The following is a 20,661-nucleotide window of genomic DNA, read 5'->3' as shown; positions in this document are numbered from 1 at the left end:
TAAGGTATCACTAAGTACTGAATTTAATTCGGGTTAGAAAGAATGTACAGTAGTTGATATTGCAGTAAACTAAGCTGTAGTTAAACTAGGCAGTGTCAGTTTAAAATTATCCTTTGGTTTTGTTTGTTGTATTGACTGGTGAAACATTCTACTACAAATTAATGAACTTTTTTGATCTTTACTCCTGTAATGAAAAAAGCTCTTTTTCTTAATATCACACTGGAAGAAAGCTCAGCATCTGTGTTATATTTTTCATTAATTCTAAGTTTAATTTAAAAAACCACTCTTAATTATTATTATTTCACAAAATAAAAAAAATAGATAGCAATGCTGACTTCTCACAGTATGATTGTTGCTGTCTTCTAAAAAGGATTCTAAAAAAATAAAGAAATAAGGGCATACCTAAACAATTTGAAAGTAATGTCTCTTCTAGATGTCACGGTGTTGACAACAGGTCTGCTGCGATGGACTCATAGTTCAATGATTGATAATCTCCTATCAAGCCACAAGAGATTATGTTCACTGCTTTTGTCTGTGGTATGCCATGCCTAAAAGGCAATGGTTACCACTGTGAATACATTTAGAATACATCATTCCTGTTATAAATAACTTTCCTTTACCTCAATGCACTGAATCAATTCCTTATTGTTAAAGCTCATCAGAATTAATGTACAGTAGCATGGTTGTGCAGTGTATATAGGGAGCCGTGTGACTGGGAAATCATGGTTCAATTTCCATGAACTTACAGTGACTGGAAACAACATTGACATGAAAGACACACCAGGGATAAAACAAATTACTCTACAAGGGATGTACAGTACTACAGAACTGGGAATCCCAACAAGTAGATGACTAATGAACAGAGATTAAAGACAAACCTCTATCTTATTTTATTAAATTAAAGCAAATACCATGTTTCTAAGCTTAAAATCACAAGGCATACAGAGTTACAAAAGTTCATTAGCCAATGGAACTCCATTTCCATGTGTAGTAGACATATTACTGTTTTGTAGTGTAGTGAACATTCTCTCCGTCATTGTTAGTTTTGTGTTGCACAGAAATGTATTTCTCCAATACAGCAAACACACAACGTCTAATTGTTCCTCCAAATAAAACATATATAGAACTTCTGAAGTGCTGCTCATTTGTTAATATTGTTATTATCATTAACTGCAAAAAAGGTGAAAATATACACCTATTTTTTAAAGTCTGCATGTCTGAGAATATACATAAAATTAATATACAGTATATCTTAATTTGTTCTGTTCTGAATGAAATTATAGTGTTTAAATCAATTGGTAAGTGTTCTATTTCAAGTCTAAAGAAAAGCCTTAAAAGAGTTTGTTTGTGAGATCCATGATATAGATGATTTGCTTTATCCAGTCTCTCCAAGCTTAGATTTTTTAATACGGCACATTTTACAGATATCAGAGCTTTATAAAACCATATATGTAAAATTAATTAAGGCAAAAATATTTTGTAGTTTCCATTAAAGCTGTTTTAGTTCTTGTTTACATCACAAAACTGTAGCTTAAGACCTAGACAAAAGTAAATGCTTTGGCACACCTGTCAATTATAAATTCTAAACTTTAATGAAATTGTCTAAAGTAAAATAAAGAAATTTCTGTCAAACAAAAAGCCACCAGTAGACCATGGTTTTTCAATTGTGCTGGAAGAGGTGGCTGAACTAAATTTCAAGACATGGCTGGATAAGATCTTTGGATCGCTTAGCTGCTAGCAACCAAGCAAGTTTGGTGAGTTGAACTGTTTCCCTTCATACATTTGAACTATTAATTGTAACATTTTCTTACAATATACTGTATGTCTATGAAAGTGGCATTTAAGACAGTGAAGGCCATTGTGAATTACCTATAAAACCTATAGGTTTATATACCTATACAATTTTAATATATAAAAATCATCTGTTGTATTTTAGCGTTTTTCCATTAATTTTGGACTGTACTAATGTCTGAATATAAATATTTCAGCACAAACGTAAATGTCTTACAAGATCAGGGCTGAAGTGCATACATTATTAAATTTGTGTGTTGACATATACTGTAACCATATTGATATTGCCAAGGTTGGATCCAAATGTGTACCACAACTATGTGGTAGTTGTCTCTGTTAGCTTCCTTTGCTTAAAAATTTTCTGAGTTTTAAAACAATGACAAAATTCTTACTTATACACGTTTAAACTGATACGGTCCAGAACATGAGGTGATTCATTTCCAAAAGTCAAAACGCTGAGGGATTTCATGCACAAACATATCCACTTCAACAGCAGCGTGGTCAATAAAGGCTGTTTTATTCTAGAAACATCTGGTGGGAATTTTTAGGTTTGCTAGCTTTGAGGCAAAGTATTTTCCTTCCCAGGAGTGTAACCTATCAAGATGTTATGACGGTTAATTGAATCATGGCTATTTTAAGAACAAATTACAAATGAGCAGAAGCTTTTTGGCACATTTAGCATCTTTGGTAGTTACTATAGTAGCTATCTGACCTCAGGTTCAACCATTTGTTTTGGGTTTTTCATGCTCCCAAAAGCCTTTGTGTACAGAACTGCCTCTTGTTCTTACTTTTAAATGCACCTCTACATACAGTAGTTTCCACTTGTGTTCTCTGGTTCTTGTTTCACAGTTCATGTTTCTATAAAGAGGTTTACTGTATTGACTTTGTCAACGCCTTTAAGGATTTTGGGTGGATTATGTGTGTACAGAATTTGTGTAACATCTGGTAGCTAGATGTCCAATATTTTGACATAATGACTGCTGTAAAGAACAGGCTCAGCTGCCAGTGCGCTACAGTCAGCACCTGTATTCTCGTGCCTTCCTCATCCTACCGGGCAAACCAACAAGTGTTAATTCTTACGTAATGTCTGGGTAGCCTTACTTTTTCTTGTCAATTGACAGCTGCCACTTAAACAAAAATAAGTTAGCTGTAGTTATAAACTCTCTTGTGTGTTTTATTTCCAACATTGTTTGACAAGAAAAGCTCCAATTGCAGAAGATATAAACTATAAGGGGTAGATGATAAATATGTTTGCTGACTTTCACTGCTTCTCAGATTTCTCTGAGTGCCCTTGACAAAGGTGATATTTTGAGCTTCTAGCAGTTAACACCCTTTTCATCAGAGGAGACATGCAACACATAACACGATTTATTGAACCCATAAGAAGGGTATGTTCTCAGCTTTGTCTTCTTAACACTTCATCTTGATGCTGAAGAACAGGTTTGTCAGTTTTCTCAGCATGGTATTTATTTTTGGTTTTGCTTTGGTTAGGAAATAAATCAAGTCCCTCCTTTAAGTTACTTACAACAATTTTCAGTACAAAGACAAATTGTTAATGCGAGATTTTCTTGGGATTCCCAGTATATCATTGCTTACAGTATTACATACTGTATGTGCCAGAACACGGAAAATATAAAAGAATAACATATTGTTTTATATATTGAGCCAGATAAATACATTTTTATTCTTTTGTTTTCAACAAAAGAAACTGTACATGATTTTCTCAGACCTTATTCAGTATGTACTGTATATATATATTATTTTTCAATACCAATCCATTGACACATTTCGATTCAGCATTGATTGGAGGTGAAACACATCCTTTTCTTACACCACTGTAAACCTGCAAGCACCCAGGAAACTGCAGGAGTTTCTGTGTTGTCTTGGCCAACTAATAGCTCTCTACCCATGGTAATCTTCATCCACACTGGCGGCACTGCTTAAGTCACAGTCAGCTAGTACCTCCCTCAGGCTGAAATGCCGAACAGTGGTGTTCTGGACCTCAAGAACTATTCAGTCAAGCGCTATTAGTATTTGAGTAATTCGGGAGCCCAACATTGTCAGTTTTTAATGGACAGCCAGGTCCCTGTCAGTTTCCAGACAGATGGATTGGTCTCCCAGCTTTTTGTCATCTAAATTCCTAAATCTCATACAGACAGAAGAGCACTATGCTACTTGCAAAGGTTTCATAAAAGTGCCTGCTGCACCAACTAGTGGTGTGCATCTTCTGCATTGCCAATAAGCTAATAATTAGTTATTTAAGAAACTAGTACCTTATTATTACTAATTGAAGAAAAACTGTCCTATTGAACTGCTGTGGAAATGCAATATCCTAAGAGGTATTCTCATCAATGGTAATCATTACACTGAAAGTTCACTACCCACTTTCCTTTGCTCTCTGCTCTCTTCAGTCTCTCCTACAGTACATACTGAAGAATCTCTGTATATATACAACCTAATGAGTGTTAGAGGTATTTTGTGTATGAAATATAATAAAGTGGAGCAAAGAGTTTTAATATTTAAAGTTACTAAATAACCTTTATCCAACAAATGCTTTAACAGCCAAGATGAGTTTTCAAATTTTCAGCACGCTGAAGTGGTGGCTACCTAATATTTAAAAGCCACAAATGTTTTTTTCCCTTTCATCCAGTTTAGAAAAATATGGAGAGAAACTGTTAGGAATAACTTTGTGTTAATTGATTTTGGACACTCTTCATTTGGAAAATTGACACGACAGGAACCTGGAATGGCATATGGTTGGCATACAACCTTGACCTCCGTACCAATGAATTAATTATGTGTATGAGAACATTTGCACAATTTTAAGGGGAGTTCTGACAGGACCCAAAAATTATTTTTCTTTAGTAAATAAATATGTATTCTAAAAGAGCATTTATTTTGGTACCTCTTTCATTAATTTATAAGTTTCCAATAAATTTGTAACTAAAAGAGAGTAAACAATAATAGGCTATTAATACTAATGCTTAACTATGTATATTATTTTAATTTTAGGTCCAGAAAGTTCTGAAGATCGCACTGTCTGCTATAATACAATGAATACATGGATATTAAGATCATTAATAATGGTTTTGTTACTGCCATTTTTACTTGGAGATGATGATGATGACGAAGATGTCCGAGTTGGTATGTGTATATTATTTTTCTAGTAACTAGCAATTGCAAAATTTAAAATAAAGAAGGAGAGTAAGCAACTGAAAGAGAACAGCAAAGAAATGGAAATGTAAAACGATATAACCAAGATGTGTTCCATCATGATTTTTACAGAAGAAGCCATAGCTTCTAATGAATCTCTGATAATGATCTTTAATGAATCATTCATGTATATCAACTGCTTGTGCATTTCATACATGTGTTTCACCCAACTGGTGCTTAAGTTAAGGCTTGAACGTTTTATACCATTTTGCGATTTTAAAACATGTCGTCAGTTTCATAAATGATCTTAGGTGTCTGATTATGAGATTTAACTGTTTATGGGATATGAGCTAGTGTAGACATATTGACCATTATAAACATATTCCGTGGATACCTACTAGCTAATACTCTTTGGGACAATCCTATTGCATACTGGAAAAACAGTGCAGCAATAAAAAGTAAAATCATACATGATTTTCCATTCACTTTTATCTGGGGAAAATTGAAAAGGTAGATTGATGTGCTTAGATTAGCTATTTTTACCATGTTTTATTTTTCTTAGTTAAACATAACATTGAATAAATTATGACAACAACACTTGTTTGTGACTGCTGTACAGTCTGTTTAAATGGAATGTAAAAGCTTGTCTAATTCTTGTTTGAAGGCTGCAGAACAGCAGTGAATGACTTGGTGTATATCATTGATGGCTCCTGGAGTGTGGGATACACAGACTTTGACACTGCCAAGAACTGGCTCATAAACATTACGAGTGGCTTTGATGTGGGTCCCCAGTACACACAGGTGGGTGTTGTTCAGTACAGTGACACTCCCAGGTTGGAGATCCCTTTGGGAAAACATCAGAGCAGCCAGGAAGTCATTGAAGCCATTGGTAAAATTAAGTATCTCGGAGGCAACACTCAGACTGGCAGAGCCATCAAATTCGCCACAGATCATGTTTTTCCATCATCTCAGAGGACCAACACAGCCAAGAACCGAATCGCAGTGGTTGTGACAGACGGGAAGTCACAAGATGATGTTGTAGATGCCTCAGTGGAGGCTAAAGCCCAGAACATCATCATGTTTGCTGTAGGGGTGGGCACTGAAATCACCAAGTCTGAGCTGGTGTCGATTGCCAACAAGCCCTCTTCAACCTATGTACTGTATGCAGAAGACTACACTACTATTGGCAGAATAAAGGAAGCCATGCAACAGAAGCTTTGTGAAGGTAGGACCGCAAAAATGTAAAGATTCCACTAGAGTTTCCAGGTCTTTCTGCATCAGCAACACTTTGACATTTCTTGCTACATGGACATGGTTGCTGACAATACAAAAATAATATTTTCAAGATAAATGATTTGTATATGCATTATTTTATTATTAATGACCCCGCTGATACATCATTCAGACATTTTGTAAAAAGTTAGAGGATAAGCCAAGTATTTAGTATTTAAATATTTTGTTGACATGTATATAGTAAACTGAAATTTAATCTTGTTCAGTTTATATGTTAATTTGTTTCAATTTAGAGACAACAAGAAATCTATGTCCTTTCCTAGACTGCCAAGTTGATCCAAAGCCAGTTAGCATCCTAGAGTCCATAGATTTTAGAAACCATCAGATCTTGTGTGGTAAACTTTTCATCATGGGAATATGAAACAAACACAATTCTATAGTTACCTACTGTATATTAATAGAGTCCACTCAGTTGTCACTAACAGCAGGTGCATTGGCAGTTCACATGTGGGATTAATAAGGGTACTCCTATGACTTTCTTAGGAAACAGAAGGGAAGTGAAGCCACAATGTCAGGCCTGGGGTCTGAAATTACAGTGAAAGAAAGCTATCTTTTTGTGGTTAAACAGAGAGATGACAAGCACAGACAGGAAAGCATATTTTCCAGGTTAGATTGAATATTTTAGTTTGAATGTCATTTATTTTGAAACACAAATATGTTGAGCCCTTTATTTTATCCTGTCAATATTATATTACTACAGTTTTACAAATTTTACAAATTACAAACACCATGAGTTAATATATGTTCGAACTACACTGTTCACTTCTACTTGTATTTCACACTTGTTATGTCAGGGCAGACAAGTTGGTCTCACATGTTGTTTTCTCCAGAATCTGTGTGTCCAACCAGGATTCCTGTAGCCTCTCGTGATGAGAAGGGTTTTGAGTTGATGCTGGGTTTAAAAATTAACAAGAAAGCACAGAAAATACAGGGATCCCTGATGTCAGAGACAGCCTTCCTCCTGAGTTCTCAAGTGGACATAACAGAGAATACAAGGTGGGTTTGATCTTTCCATTGCTCCTTGTCATGTTCACATGTTCAGATTGTTTGACATTGTTTACAGTGAAGAAAATGTAGGATCTACTTAGGACTTTTTTATATTTATTTTCCTAAGTATATTAAATGTGTTTTATTTGTCATATACTTTACATGGTGGTGACTGAGGTACTAATTAAAACAACTTAGGATCAAGGCACTCCATTGGAAAACTGTTGTAAAATGTGCTAAAGTTTCTGGTAACTTAGTGATTTTTATACATTAGAATTCAACATTCTGTGTTGCCTAGGAGACAAGGTATAGTACAGCCAGCAGCTCAGCCTAGTCTATGAAACATATTTTTCTGAGTTTATAGTTTTAATCAGTTGTTTTAAATGCATGTGTTTCCACCATTAATGTGATAAACCACATTTTATATTACATTATCTTTTTTACATATACAGTAAATGCAGATAAGATTTTAGACACAAAATTCTTAAGTTTATGACAATTTCGTCTGAAAAGAGCTCTGAATAACCTGTATTATTCAAATTGTCAAGTGATTCCAGTGGTATTACTCAACAGTTAAAAATTAAACCTTAATGTACACTGGTATTCCAAATATCATGTAGAAATATGTTGAATCCAATTGATTCTAAGGTGGATTTAATTGCCCTTCATTGAATACTGCTTATGTGCTGTTAGACAAATTTTGAGTTTGGAAAAGAAAGTATTTGTGAGGAAATTGGTAGTGTATGAACAGGGCAACTTTTAACATCAAGAGATAGTTTCATAAACAGTGATTCATTAAATAAGCATTAAGTAGTAATAAAGGTTTGTTTGTGTTATCTGAATTATCCCGTTACTGATATCATGTTTTTTGTGTCTTGTTTGTTTTTTTTACTAATTCTGATTATGTTGCATTATTTTAATTGGCACTCTTTTTATTATACTAATATTGCTTTATTTATACTTTAATATTATACTTTAATATTGCTTTTTGTTTCTGAAAGTATTCCTCCATCCTGAATTTAAGGCAACAAGTTTATAATATGAAATATTTTGTTGTATTTGTATAATAACTTTCATCCTAAAGGACAGAACATTTTATATAAGCAGGGAATCACCTATAAAGTCCACTAAACTAAAATCCATCCACTAAACAACCACTAAGGTCCAGCAACCATTAGGGTGTGTCTCAGCAGCCATTCTACACCAGCGGGTGCAGAGAAGAGCAGAACTGGTTGAAAACTAAAAAAATAATTAGGGGAGTTTTAGATACAGTAGGTCATATTGTGCAAGTCTAAAGTCGAATTTAGCTAGGACACTGCCTTTAAAGTTTACAAACAGTTCCATGAGATTTTTAAAGGGGAACTGCAAAACAATTTTTACATGTCAGGGTTATAAAGAATTGGCATTGATAAGTACATTTCAAACCACAATGAAAGTATAAAGTGTACAACCTCCAATTTACATCAGAAAATTGATGAAATTTCCAGGTATGCATTTCGTCACATTGTGTCAATGTCTCAGATTCAAAACAAGACAACAAAATATCTGGTGGCATGAAGCTGCCCTGTTACATTGTAAACAAGCACACTTGTTAACCTCTTTTAATTCAATAGAAATATTGCTCTTACGATAAAAAGTATCACTTATATAGTGAAAATAGATTTTATCTATTTTTCTATCAAGCACTGATATTCCTCTCACTGCATTCCAAAATTTCATATGTAGTACAGTATATGTCCGATCCCAACTTGTCAATATTTGAAAACAAACCTATTTTTTGTAGTAATAATGCACATACTTTAGACCATGTGAATGTTGCTACTGTATTTATTTTTATATAAACATACAAGGTGACATTGTTTGTAGACCAAGTTTCCCTTTTTGCTTACAGGGACTAGTGAGCAGGAAGGGCTCACTGTATGTCACAATTAGTGAAAAACTCTCGCTCTTGCCAGTGGCAAGACCAATGATTTGCAACAACATGGCAACCACACAGTACTTTCACAAAGTTTACGATTTTGCACTCAATAAGAAATGTTTAAAATTTTACTATGCCATCAATGAATTTATTTGTTACTGAGATTTCATACATCGTCTGAGAAATTGGGACCGCAGTTCCGCTTTAACAACAAAGTAGTCAAGCTGGCAGTTTAAAGGATGAAGGATGGTATCTCCTAGTGAGCCAGTAATCCCTGTCACTGTTCTGAGGGACTGCTTTGGAAATAATGTTCCATAGGAAAGGCCACCACAAACTACCAACACCACCATGTCAATGTTATTTTCTTTAGAAGTCTCTCATACCAGTATTGACCAGGCCCACCTTTACAGAAAATGTCTATAGAAGACTTTTACTGTATATACTGTAGGTTTCTAAAATCCCCGATTAGAACATTTATTAAGGTTATTATTATAAAAACAACAGCCTCGTTTACTTTCCTAGATATAAGGCTACAAAATGATAGCACCGCTGCCAAGCTGAAGTGCATAAGTAGTTTAGAACATTTGTTCATATTATATTAGCAAGTATTTCTAATGACATCTTCAGGTCCCTGTGTAACATTTTTTCATCACCATTTAATGCAAACTCTTTATCTGAACATTTGCTAAAGGCCAGTTAATGCAGAAATAACTGCAAGAAATCAAATGAAACAAACAATAGTGGAATAAGAAGTAGGAAACCAAATTAAAGCAAAATACAGATGACATAAATTGCTATTTTAAGGCAGGTTAGATCAATGATACTGAGAATCACAATAGATTATATGCTGGGTTTTTGTGTGCTTAAAATAAATGTTGTGTTTTCTTAGTTTTTATCTAAATACATGTAATTTATCCTATCCTATCCTAAAATAATAACAACAATATATACTATAGCAGAATACTTCCTCATTGCTAAAACAGGACAAAGATACTGAATCCTTTCATTTTTTGTTCCTTATTTTTCCCGTGTTTGGTTTCTAAAATTCTAGAGATATATTTCCTGAGGGTCTTCCTCCATCATATGTATTTGTGGCCACTCTTCGTTTAAAATCACCAACAAACAAAGAAAGGTTTGAACTTTGGAGAATTCTGTCCAGAGACAACATTCTTCAAGCAGCAGTGACAATCAATGGTGGAGAAAAAACAGTTACCTTCACAACAACTAGCCTTATCAGTGAACTTCAGTCTATCATTTTTGATGATGGACGCTTAAAGGTTTGTGAAAGCTCTACTTGACATGTTTCTCTTTTTCTTAATGCTGCTCTGAAAATTTTGGCTTGTACTGTAATATTGTTTTCCCATACACACAAATAGTACCACTTCAGAACTGTTTTAATGTACTAGATTAAAAGTATCTTCAACTAAAAATAGATTCTTAAACACTCTGTCTGAGTACCAATGTCAAAGATTTGTATGTGAATGTTGCTTATACATTGTGAGCTTTTGAAGTTGTGAAGTATTACTATTATTATGCACATAAGTTGATTTCTAAGTAAATTAAATATATCCGTACTTTTTCTAAAACCATCAATATTGTAATGCATATGGCCTCCATTGCTTGTGAGAGCCGGCTTACCAGCACGGTGACATCACCGCCCTTCCCTGTGGATAGCAGGGACCGCAGCCGCAGGGCTGAGGGGAGATTTCCCTTTGGCTCAAGAGGCTGGGTCCCTGTTGAGTGATGCCGGAGGCCTGGGTTTGAGTCCCTGATGGTGGGGGGCTGTCCTGATGCAGCAAGCGGTGAGGGTGTCCATGTGAACCCTGAAGTGTTACATTGGTGTTAGAAGTGGGATGGGATAGCCCTTTGCTGAGGATGGTGAGTTAAGTGGGGGAGAGTGTAATGCATACGGCCTCCATTGCTTGCGAGATCTGGCTTAACAGAGCGGTGACGTCACCGCCCTTCCCTGTGGATAGCAGGGACCGCAGCCGCCGGGCTGAGGGGAGATTTCCCTTTGGCTCAAGAGGCTGGGTCCCTGTTGAGTGACTTTGGAGGCCTGGGCTCGAGTCCCCAATGGTGGGGGGCCGACCTGATGCGGCAGTGGCGAGGGTGCCCATGTGAACCCTGAAGCGCTACAATATTGTTGGGAAAATGTTTAAGTCCAAAGTCAGATATTATAAAAAGACATAATCAAGCATTCAACTGTTTTTGGAATTTCTTTTTCAATTTTCTGTAATTTTAATGTAACTTAAAATATTTTATCTGGCTAATATTTCATATTCCAAAAGCTAGAGTATGGCATATTGTCAATTTTCCTTTTGGCAGGATGAGTAAAAAGAAAATTCATTTTGGCAAAGAATGAATTAAGCATTTAAATTCATCAAGACATTACAATTTTGCCACACGAATATGTAGCAACATGACCAGGTCACACATAAGGTTTTTTTCCATATTTTTTTACAGCTTTAACAATTTAAAAAATAGAGATTTTAAACAGACATCACATCAATTTTATATTAAAATGTATATTCTGATAGCAAAAACACTAATGTTTAAACTTGTAATCATTTACAAATTTAAGGACAATCCTTAAATTTATAAATGTAAAAAGAAACATAATTTAGAAATGATGAAAACGTTTATTTCCTTTTACGTCATTGACAAAATGGTAGTGTTACAAAATATTAATTTAAAACACATCTGTATAACTTTAAAATCAGGTGTTTTATATATATGTGCTTACTACTGTACATACATATAAATGTAAAGGAGAGCAATGCAGTAAAACATTTGAAATAATCTGTATTTTTGAAGGTAAATTGCTTAGAGATGGTATTCTGTTGCTTGATTCATATTTTAATTTTAAGATATAATTATCCTATAAATGTTTACTATATCACAATGCTTAGAATGTTCAGAAAATTGGTACAGTACATTGCTATTTATGACCTGATTGTATACAATGGGTTTATCATATGATTGACTAAAAATGTAACAAATACCTGCCCTGATTCCAGTATATTATACTGTAGGAACTCTTTGATGAAGATTGGCACCAGCTTAAACTGCTTGTTAAAGCGAAGCACATAACATGCTTTCTGGATGATGTCCAGATTGAAGAAAAGCCTCTGGAACAGGTTATCCCTATCTATATTAATGGAAAGACGCAGGTTGCCAAGCGAGTGAAGAGGGAGGCAACTGTACCAGTGAGTTTGCACAGAAACGTTTTTTGTTAGCTACAGTATATATTCACACTTTGCAGTTTTGCCAACTGTGTGTCAAAAATGTGTGTTAAAATGGTTTCAATAGCTAGTTTATCTTCTACACATAATTTGTTGTGGATATGTTAGATACGCCCTGACAATAAAAACTGACTTCGTTATTCATTTGATTGGCACAGTGTCACATTTTTTATAAGAAAACATTCTAAGATGTGTACGTGAATAATTATACTTGCTTTCCACGATTTCCTACTGTTCAATTTCAAGATTGTCATGTCCATGGATGGTCATCAGACAAAAAAAGTGATAAATATGCAGAGGCACTCACATTGAATATGGTTGCACACAGATCCTTCTTTCTGCCACCCTGAATGTATCATAGAGTACAATTTCTAGGATAATAAAATCACTGGTAATGGCAACAGGCTTCTCCATATCTTTTATACTGCTACTCAACAGATACAAAATCTCCATAGGTGTTTATGTCTCAGTGCAGACAGTACCTCCATATGATGTCTGAGGTCAACGGAGGCCTGATCTATTAGTATGTCATGGCAGGAGAAACAGAAAGCATCAGTTGAGCCTAGAATGACTACAAACCAGCTACCTTAATTTATGTGTCATATAGACAAGAGGACAAAGAAATAGAGAAGAGGGAGATTTCTGGGCCCACATGTAGGAGAACACGAAAAATATGGCGCTTGATAATTTACCTTTTGTGGTGGGATTAAATAATATATAAAACCCATTGATTTTACAGCATAAATGTTGACATGACAGGAGTGAGATACAGAAACAAAATCCTCAACTATGTTGTGAAATGTTTTGCATGTGCCACTGTCCCCAAATTGCTTTGATAGATGATAAATCTTTCCCCCATTCATTGGTTTGGGATGCCTGGCCTCCAGGTGAAACAGGAACCCCTGTGTCCTTATTGGCACTGCACCCACTGTGTGTTGCTGTGGGGCTTACCTTACCTTCACTATTCTCATGTGCGGGCTCAGGTGCTGTTGCTGTGAGCCAAGACCTAAAAACACCCATTAGGGTAAATAATAGAAAAGCTAATGGGCAATTCTAAATTAATAGAATAAAAAAATTAATTCAGAAATGCTTCAATCCAGGAGCTTTAATTTCTGTATTTGTTTTCTTGTTTAGATTGAGATACAAAAACTGAGACTTTATTGTGATCCCCAGCAAAGTGAAAGAGAGACGGCATGCGAAATCTACTCTGTGGTAAGGGCCTTGGTGTGAAATACCATATACAGTACTTGAATAACTATTTGCATTATAAATGTGCAGATGCTGATACACTTACTTTTTACTTTTACTAGTGTTGCTTCACCTTGTGAATTACATGCATATTTGTAAAAAGCAAACAAAAAGATATTTTATTTTTCTAATTTGAATGCCAATATTTATTTGTTTGAATGATGCCCTTATATTGGGAACTTTCATTTTAATACTTTTGATGTATTACTTTAAAGTTTATTATATTATTAGTTATACGTTATTTTCTCAAGGGACTTGCATTATGGTCACTGCTTCCTGTTGTGATAATTGACTGTCCATGCTCTCGTTTACTTATTTTACAAAAAAGAATAACAAGTTGAGTTTAGAAACTTACTATAAAAGTACTGGGAGGAGATGTTGATTTAGAAAATAGCCAAAACTGGAGCTGATTTGTTTTTCAATATTTATAGTATAAATTTATAGATTTATAGTCTATGCCAAAGTTTTTAAACATCCTGTATATCAATATTGATGAAGATTTTAGAGAGAAGAGCAATACCATCATGGTTCTGCATTTTTCCTAGAGAAGTGAGAATATGTCTTACATTCCATTTTCTCTCTCTTTTTGAACAGGATGATGAGAGGGTAAGTACTGTATGTTACTTTCTGTCATCTTCATATGCATGATACGTACTGTATGTCTGTAAAGAGTTTTAAGTATGTTTTCTGTGAGCTGGCTGTGTACCCTTTGTTTGCCAGTGCCCACTGGATAGATTACCCAATGTGGACAAATGTGATTGCCCTACTGGTTCTCCTGGATCTCCTGGTCTCCCTGGACCAAAGGTAAATTAGGATTTTGGTAAAGCAGCATTCGCTAAATCTGTCACTCTACTCAATAAAAGTATCAAAAGAAGCAAAGTGAAAGTTTGAGTAATAGATATGTTGTAGTTTTCTCTGTTTGCATAAGACATCTCTGTCTATCATCATCATCATTCTAGGCTCATCAGAAAGCATCAGACGACCCTAGAATGACTAGAAACCAGTTACCTTAATTGATGTGTCATACAGACAAGCAAAGAAAGAGATAAATCAAGTCGTACTGATTTAGTATCCTTGTGACTGTTAGTAGTTATGTGATGGTTTACTCATATATTGTGCATGGAGCGAAATTAGAATCAGAATCAGAGTTGGTGTGTTGTACGCCCTACTGTGTGACTGCTAGTATTGCTGCAATGTAATTTTAATACAATTCAGTAAATGTATAATACTTAAATGCTAAAACATCTTATTTGACTGCTTATTTCACCCCCCAGGGAATCCGAGGTGAAAAGGGGAGGCCAGGTCCCCCAGGGGATGACGGTAAGCCTGTGAGTACTGACCGATGTCCAATACATACAGTACACCTTCCCAATCAAAGTCTCTCATGTGTCCCCTGATTTATTTCTGTACCTTAAGCCACGCATCACGGGTGAACTAAGGTAACCCTCTGTTATTGCAATGAGTTTCTAATGAGCCATGGTTCATACTGCTAATGTGGAGATAAAGAACCCTAATATTTATTGTTAATAAGAATAAGAAAATGTTCGTTTCCAATAATCCTTCCCATGTTCTAAAAGCTAAAAATACACATACAATGCCTTGCATAAAAATACACATAAATTACAGTAATTGATTTCAGGTGTTTGGGAGTATAGTTGAAATCAATGACAAGTAGCAGCACTACCTACTGTATAAAAATCACTCCTAATTTCAACAAGGAAAATGAAAATCTTGTACCGCTGACTCAATACCTTGAAAACCATGGAGCTGCTGAGCTACTTGATTAAGGTAGGTCCCTTTTCAGGCCATACAGACCCATGGGGAATGGGGAGTAAGGGCCACCATTTTTCTTAGCCACCCAACACTGGAGGTGGAGGTGATGTGGTCAGCATCACGCTCTGGCTGGCCTATTAACCCCAGAAGGATTAACCCCTGGTACTCAATTGGAAAGCAAGCTGAGTAGACCTGGGAGCCATCTGGAAGGAATTAGAGCAAGGTACATCACTTGCACACACCTGGGATTGAACGTGGGTCAGGAGCTAGACACCCTTGCTGTATGAGCTACTGTGGCTGCCCTGCTTGATTAAAATATGGTAAAATTCACCATCTGAATCAAACTACTGTAAAAATGATGAAAGACTATAACAAGTGAATGGTAGGATAAAATATAATCTAAATATCCAAATTAGACATACTGAAGATAAAAATTAATTAATTAATATTTTAAGTTGTATATAAAAAAAAAAGATTATATATAGTAATTTTAAAATATTTTGTTCAGTCTCTGGTGCTGTAGAGTGATATGGAGAAACGGTGATGGCTGCTGCATCTACTGCAAATGCCTGTTTTCATTTTTATAAAAGCATTGCTAAATACCTGGAAGAGTTTACCACATAGTGATGTTTCTGTTGACTTCCATCCATCCATTTTCTAATCCGCTTCATCCAGTAAAGAATCGCAGGTAGTGCCAGAGCCTAATCCAGCAAGCAATGGGAACAATGTGGGATAAACCATGGACAGGACGCCATTGTCTTGCCCTGCACTCTCCCTCACAAACGCTGTTACATTCCCAAACCCACTGTTTCACGATCTCATTCATACTGAACTGATCACATTATCCAACCACGTCCGTCTCCCTTCAGTATTTAAAGTTCCCCGACTCACCGACCGATGCTCACTATTGAGAGTCCTCCTTTAGAGTTCTCTGCTGCACGTGTTTTTTCGTCTCGTTGGATTTCCCGGTTTTTTGGATATACTTTTCCCTCTTCAATCTTGTCTCTCAGATTTCGCCTTTAGGATTGTCTCAAATCTATCTGGGTTTGTCTCGGATCTATCTCAGTTTGTCTCGAATCTATCTGGGTTTGTCTCGGATCTATCTGGTTACCTGATCTAAAGCTTCTCCTATCGATCTTGCTTCTGGATTACAATTTTGGATTGAGTGCCTCTGCATCCCGCAGAATTCATGGCCACGTACAGGATCCTCAGAAACAACCTGCCGGTTCCTGACAGCTATTCCATCCCAGAGCTCACTCAGACAAACACTAACACACACCAGGAACAATTTCTTTACAGAAGCCAATTAACCTACCAGCATATCTTTGGACTGAGAAGAGCAGCATATCTTTGGACTGTGGGAGGTAACTGGAACACCCTGAGAAAACCCATGTGAGAATGGGGAGAACATACAAACTCCAAGCAGATAGCACGCCAAGGAATTGAACCCAGGGTCCCAAAGCTTCACAGTGCTGCTCATTTGTGTTAACATGATGATGAAAAATAATGTTGAATATACAGTACTGTAAGTGCACACCATGTTATTTTATGATCATTCCACACATACACTTGGATACACAAAATAACTATGTTATAGTTGTCATTTTAAATGGAGAAGCTCCTTGTGACCCATGATCATATTAAGAAAGCACTTAACAGATGTCAAAGTCATCTTAAACTAAACAATTAACTGGTGTTTAGGTGTCTTTGTACTGCTGAGCACTCAACTGCTAATTCTCACGCTACTGTCAGTCTTCAGGCACAACATCTTTTTTTGGCAGATCAAATTGCAAAGAAAAATCTATTTTAAGAGGTTGGCTGCAGACTGGGAGAACCGTAAAACCACATTTGGTTACATTTATTTGCAGAAATTGTTCTTATGGAAAGAAGTAAGGCTAGATTACATTCTCCTAGAGCAAAAACTCTGACAGTGATTTCTTATCTTCAAAACTTAATAGGCTCTCTTATCTCCTTTTCTGTGTCAGCGCCACATATTTTTGTATTTCTGTGAGTGTTATACTTTATTTTTAAAATGAATTAAAAAAACTTTAACCGCCCCAACATTTTAAATTGTGAGGTATGGTATTTTGCATCTGGCAAAAATATAATCATTGGAAAGTACATTTAGATACTCTATCCTCTTTATATTTGTCTTTCTTAATGGGATCTCCAAATACACATACGTATCCTGTGGGACTTGTTGTGAAAATAAAAATAAATGACAAATACTGTTATTATCTCCCAGATCTAATTTTAAGGCACTTTAAAATAAATAAATAAGCAAATTACAATAATGCCTTGTAATTATACATTGTTGGCACAGACTCTGTATGACTTGTGTTGAGAGTGTCTTTTTTGCAGGTGGTCACAATCCATTTGGTACAGTATGAAGCATATTTGAAGCTCACCCTTGTTTACATTCATGATTAATTGTTTTTGTCTAGGGTGTCCCAGGTGAACAGGGAATGCGGGGAACACCTGGGCTGCCAGGGGAAAAGGTGGGGCTGCCATCTGTTTATATTATTTGAAGTTTGACAATAACGCAGAAGCAAAAATAAATGTAACATGATGTATTTTACAGGAGCAATGTTTAGAAAGTACATAAAGTTCCCTACAAATAGTATTGGTTCAGATTGTCAATTTTCCAGTCAAGTGATTTGCTTTTGTGATCATAAGATCAATATAAATGATAAGTGCAATGTAATTTATGTTAGGTTAGTGGGGCCTTCCCACATTCATATATTTATTCTGGAGCAACTCTGTGTTTTGAAGTAACGATATGCATTGTCATATAAAGGCACATTCACTTTAAATATATTTCAGAATGTAAAAGTCAAGCACTGAAATTCACTAATTCACTAATCTATGTGTAATCATCAGAGATGTTTTTCTGCAGCCACTTTGAGTTCTTCCCAGATTGCTTCAACTTTTTTCTTCAGCATGTATGCTCGGTTGAATTTAAGCCTGACGACTGACTTGGTCATTTTTAAATTTTCCATGCTGTTCTCCTGATGAATTTCCTGATTGCATGGGCCATGTGATTTGGGTCATTATGATGCTGCATGGTAAAGTGCCACCAAATAAATAAGCAGCATTTCTTTCAACATGAGATGACTAAATGGTTCTGTAAACTTCAGAAATTGTTCTGGTGCTAACATAATTAAGTCATCAGTAAGGAAGAGTGACCCAGCCAGAGGTTGCACACCCAGGCCGTGATGTTACAGTACCTCTACCATGCTTCACAGATAGTGATCTTTGGAATATCTGCACTTCCTTTCTTTCTCCACACTTCATCTTTCAATCACTTTGGTAAAAGACTATCTTAGTCTTATCTGTCCATAAAAACTCTCCCACCTTATCTACTTCAAAGCAAATTCTTAGATCTGACAAGAGGTTTACATTTTGCATCACCGTCTTGGTAATTCCTATCTATGGAGGTTTGGTACCTTCAGTCCTGTACTTTTATAATTTTGTAGTTTTTGTGATTTCACTGGTAATTGCTTCAGAATTTTTCCATGTCAGCTCTGATTTTTTTTCTTCATGCACATTGTTTTCTTGGCCAGTCCGCTCTTGGCTGATTGTTTATTATAACTGTGGAGCACATTTTTTATATCAATCTGATTGAGTTTTTATTTGCTTTCAGCTTTGAATTTGCCTGCTTTTCTATACAGAATGTTCTATGTTTTCTTTTAACTATGGTCTCCAGAAGTCAAAGTAAGATAGTTTGAGAGGATATTCATAGGTATTATGAATGCCAAATTACTCAGCAATTAACATCTGACTAAAAGGAAACACCTTTCAGCCAATTGCTCCAATACCAAGGTCCTTCAAAATAAAACAAAATGTTAAACACTAACAATTTATTTAATTGACACAAGAGGGCAGAATTGAATTGATATTTTTTTTAAATAACATACTTACAAAAGGTGTTGTACTTATCAGTCATATTTTTTCTCATGAAAAATTAGTTTATAATGAAATTCCCAGATTAGACTGCACTGTCCCAATACTTTTTGAAGACTCTCTATATTTTTAAATATTTCTGAAATTGAATGTGTGTGCATTTAATGTAAATGCTTGTTTGTTTCATTTTTAGGGTGTACCAGGTCTACCTGGTCCTAGAGGAGAGCCTGGACGAACAGGTGCCAAAGTAAGGCTGTCTGAATGTTTCCATTTTTATTTGTATAGAAATACAGTATATGGTGAGACTAAAGGAAGCTATTATGGTCTACTTTGTGTGCAGGGCGAAAGAGGAGCACCAGGCATTTCAGGGAAACCCGGCTCTCCAGGACCTACGGTAAGGCCATCAAAAGAAGTCAGCTGTTAGAGCTGGTGTGGCCCTTTCCCTAGGATGTTTTGTATTTTTTTAAACTGAATTCTCATTTAGTAAATCAAGACATTTACTGTGTTTTAACTTCCAATTAGAATTTGAGATTCTATCGTACAGCGGGTTTTGAAAACTGAGAATGTGATTACAACTTTAAGAACTTGTATTGTATGAGTTATATGTTGTGTGAGTCTGTAATTCCAGTCAAGTATCACACAGACCTTGGTGTTTAAAAATTAGTCAGAAAATACTCTGAGTTGGTTTCAGTATAGTGACACCTTGAGAGGTGATGTACGGTTGCCTCTTTTCATCTGTTGTGCTGACAGACTTTACTCTGAGAAGAATAATCCTATTAATGTTCATACAATCACAGGGTACACATAAAGATCATGGGAATGAAAAGGAAACAAGTAAAAAATGGAAAATAACATGGCATAGAATCTTTTCTCAGCACTGAAAAATAATTGATATAATTCATATTTAATTAGCACATTCCAGTACTTCACAGGCAACATGAAAAAAACAAGGAGACTGTGTAAAAAGGTTAAACATTCAGTTAGATTATTGTTTCTTTTTAAGACCCATCAATTTTGTTGCTTAGTCTTTTCTCATTCAAGGGGCCTGGTGGGTTAACAGGACGCTCAGGCACTGCAGGAATCCCTGGAAAAAAGGTAAATGACACGAAATGTCGTAGAATCTGTATTACACTATAATTTAAAGTCTTACATTTTCTAAGACTGGCTTCTTATAGTGGTTATAATTATAGGCCTTCAGAGTAACAGAACTGAAGAATAACGTGAGAACCTAAGAAATGGTACAAATGAGAGGAGGTCATTTCACCTGTATAGTCCATTTGGTAGTTAGAAGACAATGTGATCCTAAGATCCCATCTAGTCTTTTCTTAGAAGAAGCCAGGGTCGGTTTCAACA

The 20,661-nt window shown here is 35.6% G+C and overlaps 1 protein-coding gene across 1 annotated transcript in view; it reads left to right on the top strand.

Moving 5' to 3' along the window:
• The window catches only part of LOC148657097 (uncharacterized), a 68,410-nt gene that overhangs the window by 5,348 nt on the left and 42,401 nt on the right, over positions 1-20,661 (top strand). Inside the window, exons 2-13 of the mRNA XM_088642929.1 lie at positions 4,804-4,935; positions 5,609-6,169; positions 7,068-7,233; positions 10,194-10,419; positions 12,175-12,348; positions 13,519-13,608; positions 14,353-14,436; positions 14,907-14,960; positions 17,850-17,903; positions 19,502-19,555; positions 19,649-19,702; positions 20,350-20,403. Of these exons, the coding sequence (XP_088499055.1) occupies positions 4,804-4,935; positions 5,609-6,169; positions 7,068-7,233; positions 10,194-10,419; positions 12,175-12,348; positions 13,519-13,608; positions 14,353-14,436; positions 14,907-14,960; positions 17,850-17,903; positions 19,502-19,555; positions 19,649-19,702; positions 20,350-20,403 (1,703 nt within the window). The remainder of the gene's footprint in view (positions 1-4,803; positions 4,936-5,608; positions 6,170-7,067; positions 7,234-10,193; positions 10,420-12,174; positions 12,349-13,518; positions 13,609-14,352; positions 14,437-14,906; positions 14,961-17,849; positions 17,904-19,501; positions 19,556-19,648; positions 19,703-20,349; positions 20,404-20,661) is intronic.

This window comes from Lepisosteus platostomus, chromosome 8 (genome assembly GCF_059453375.1).
Source record: "Lepisosteus platostomus isolate fLepPlt1 chromosome 8, fLepPlt1.hap1, whole genome shotgun sequence".
Lineage (NCBI taxonomy): Eukaryota > Metazoa > Chordata > Actinopteri > Semionotiformes > Lepisosteidae > Lepisosteus > Lepisosteus platostomus.
Note: the sequence above shows the minus strand (reverse complement) of the source record. Positions and strands in the feature narration are given on the sequence as shown.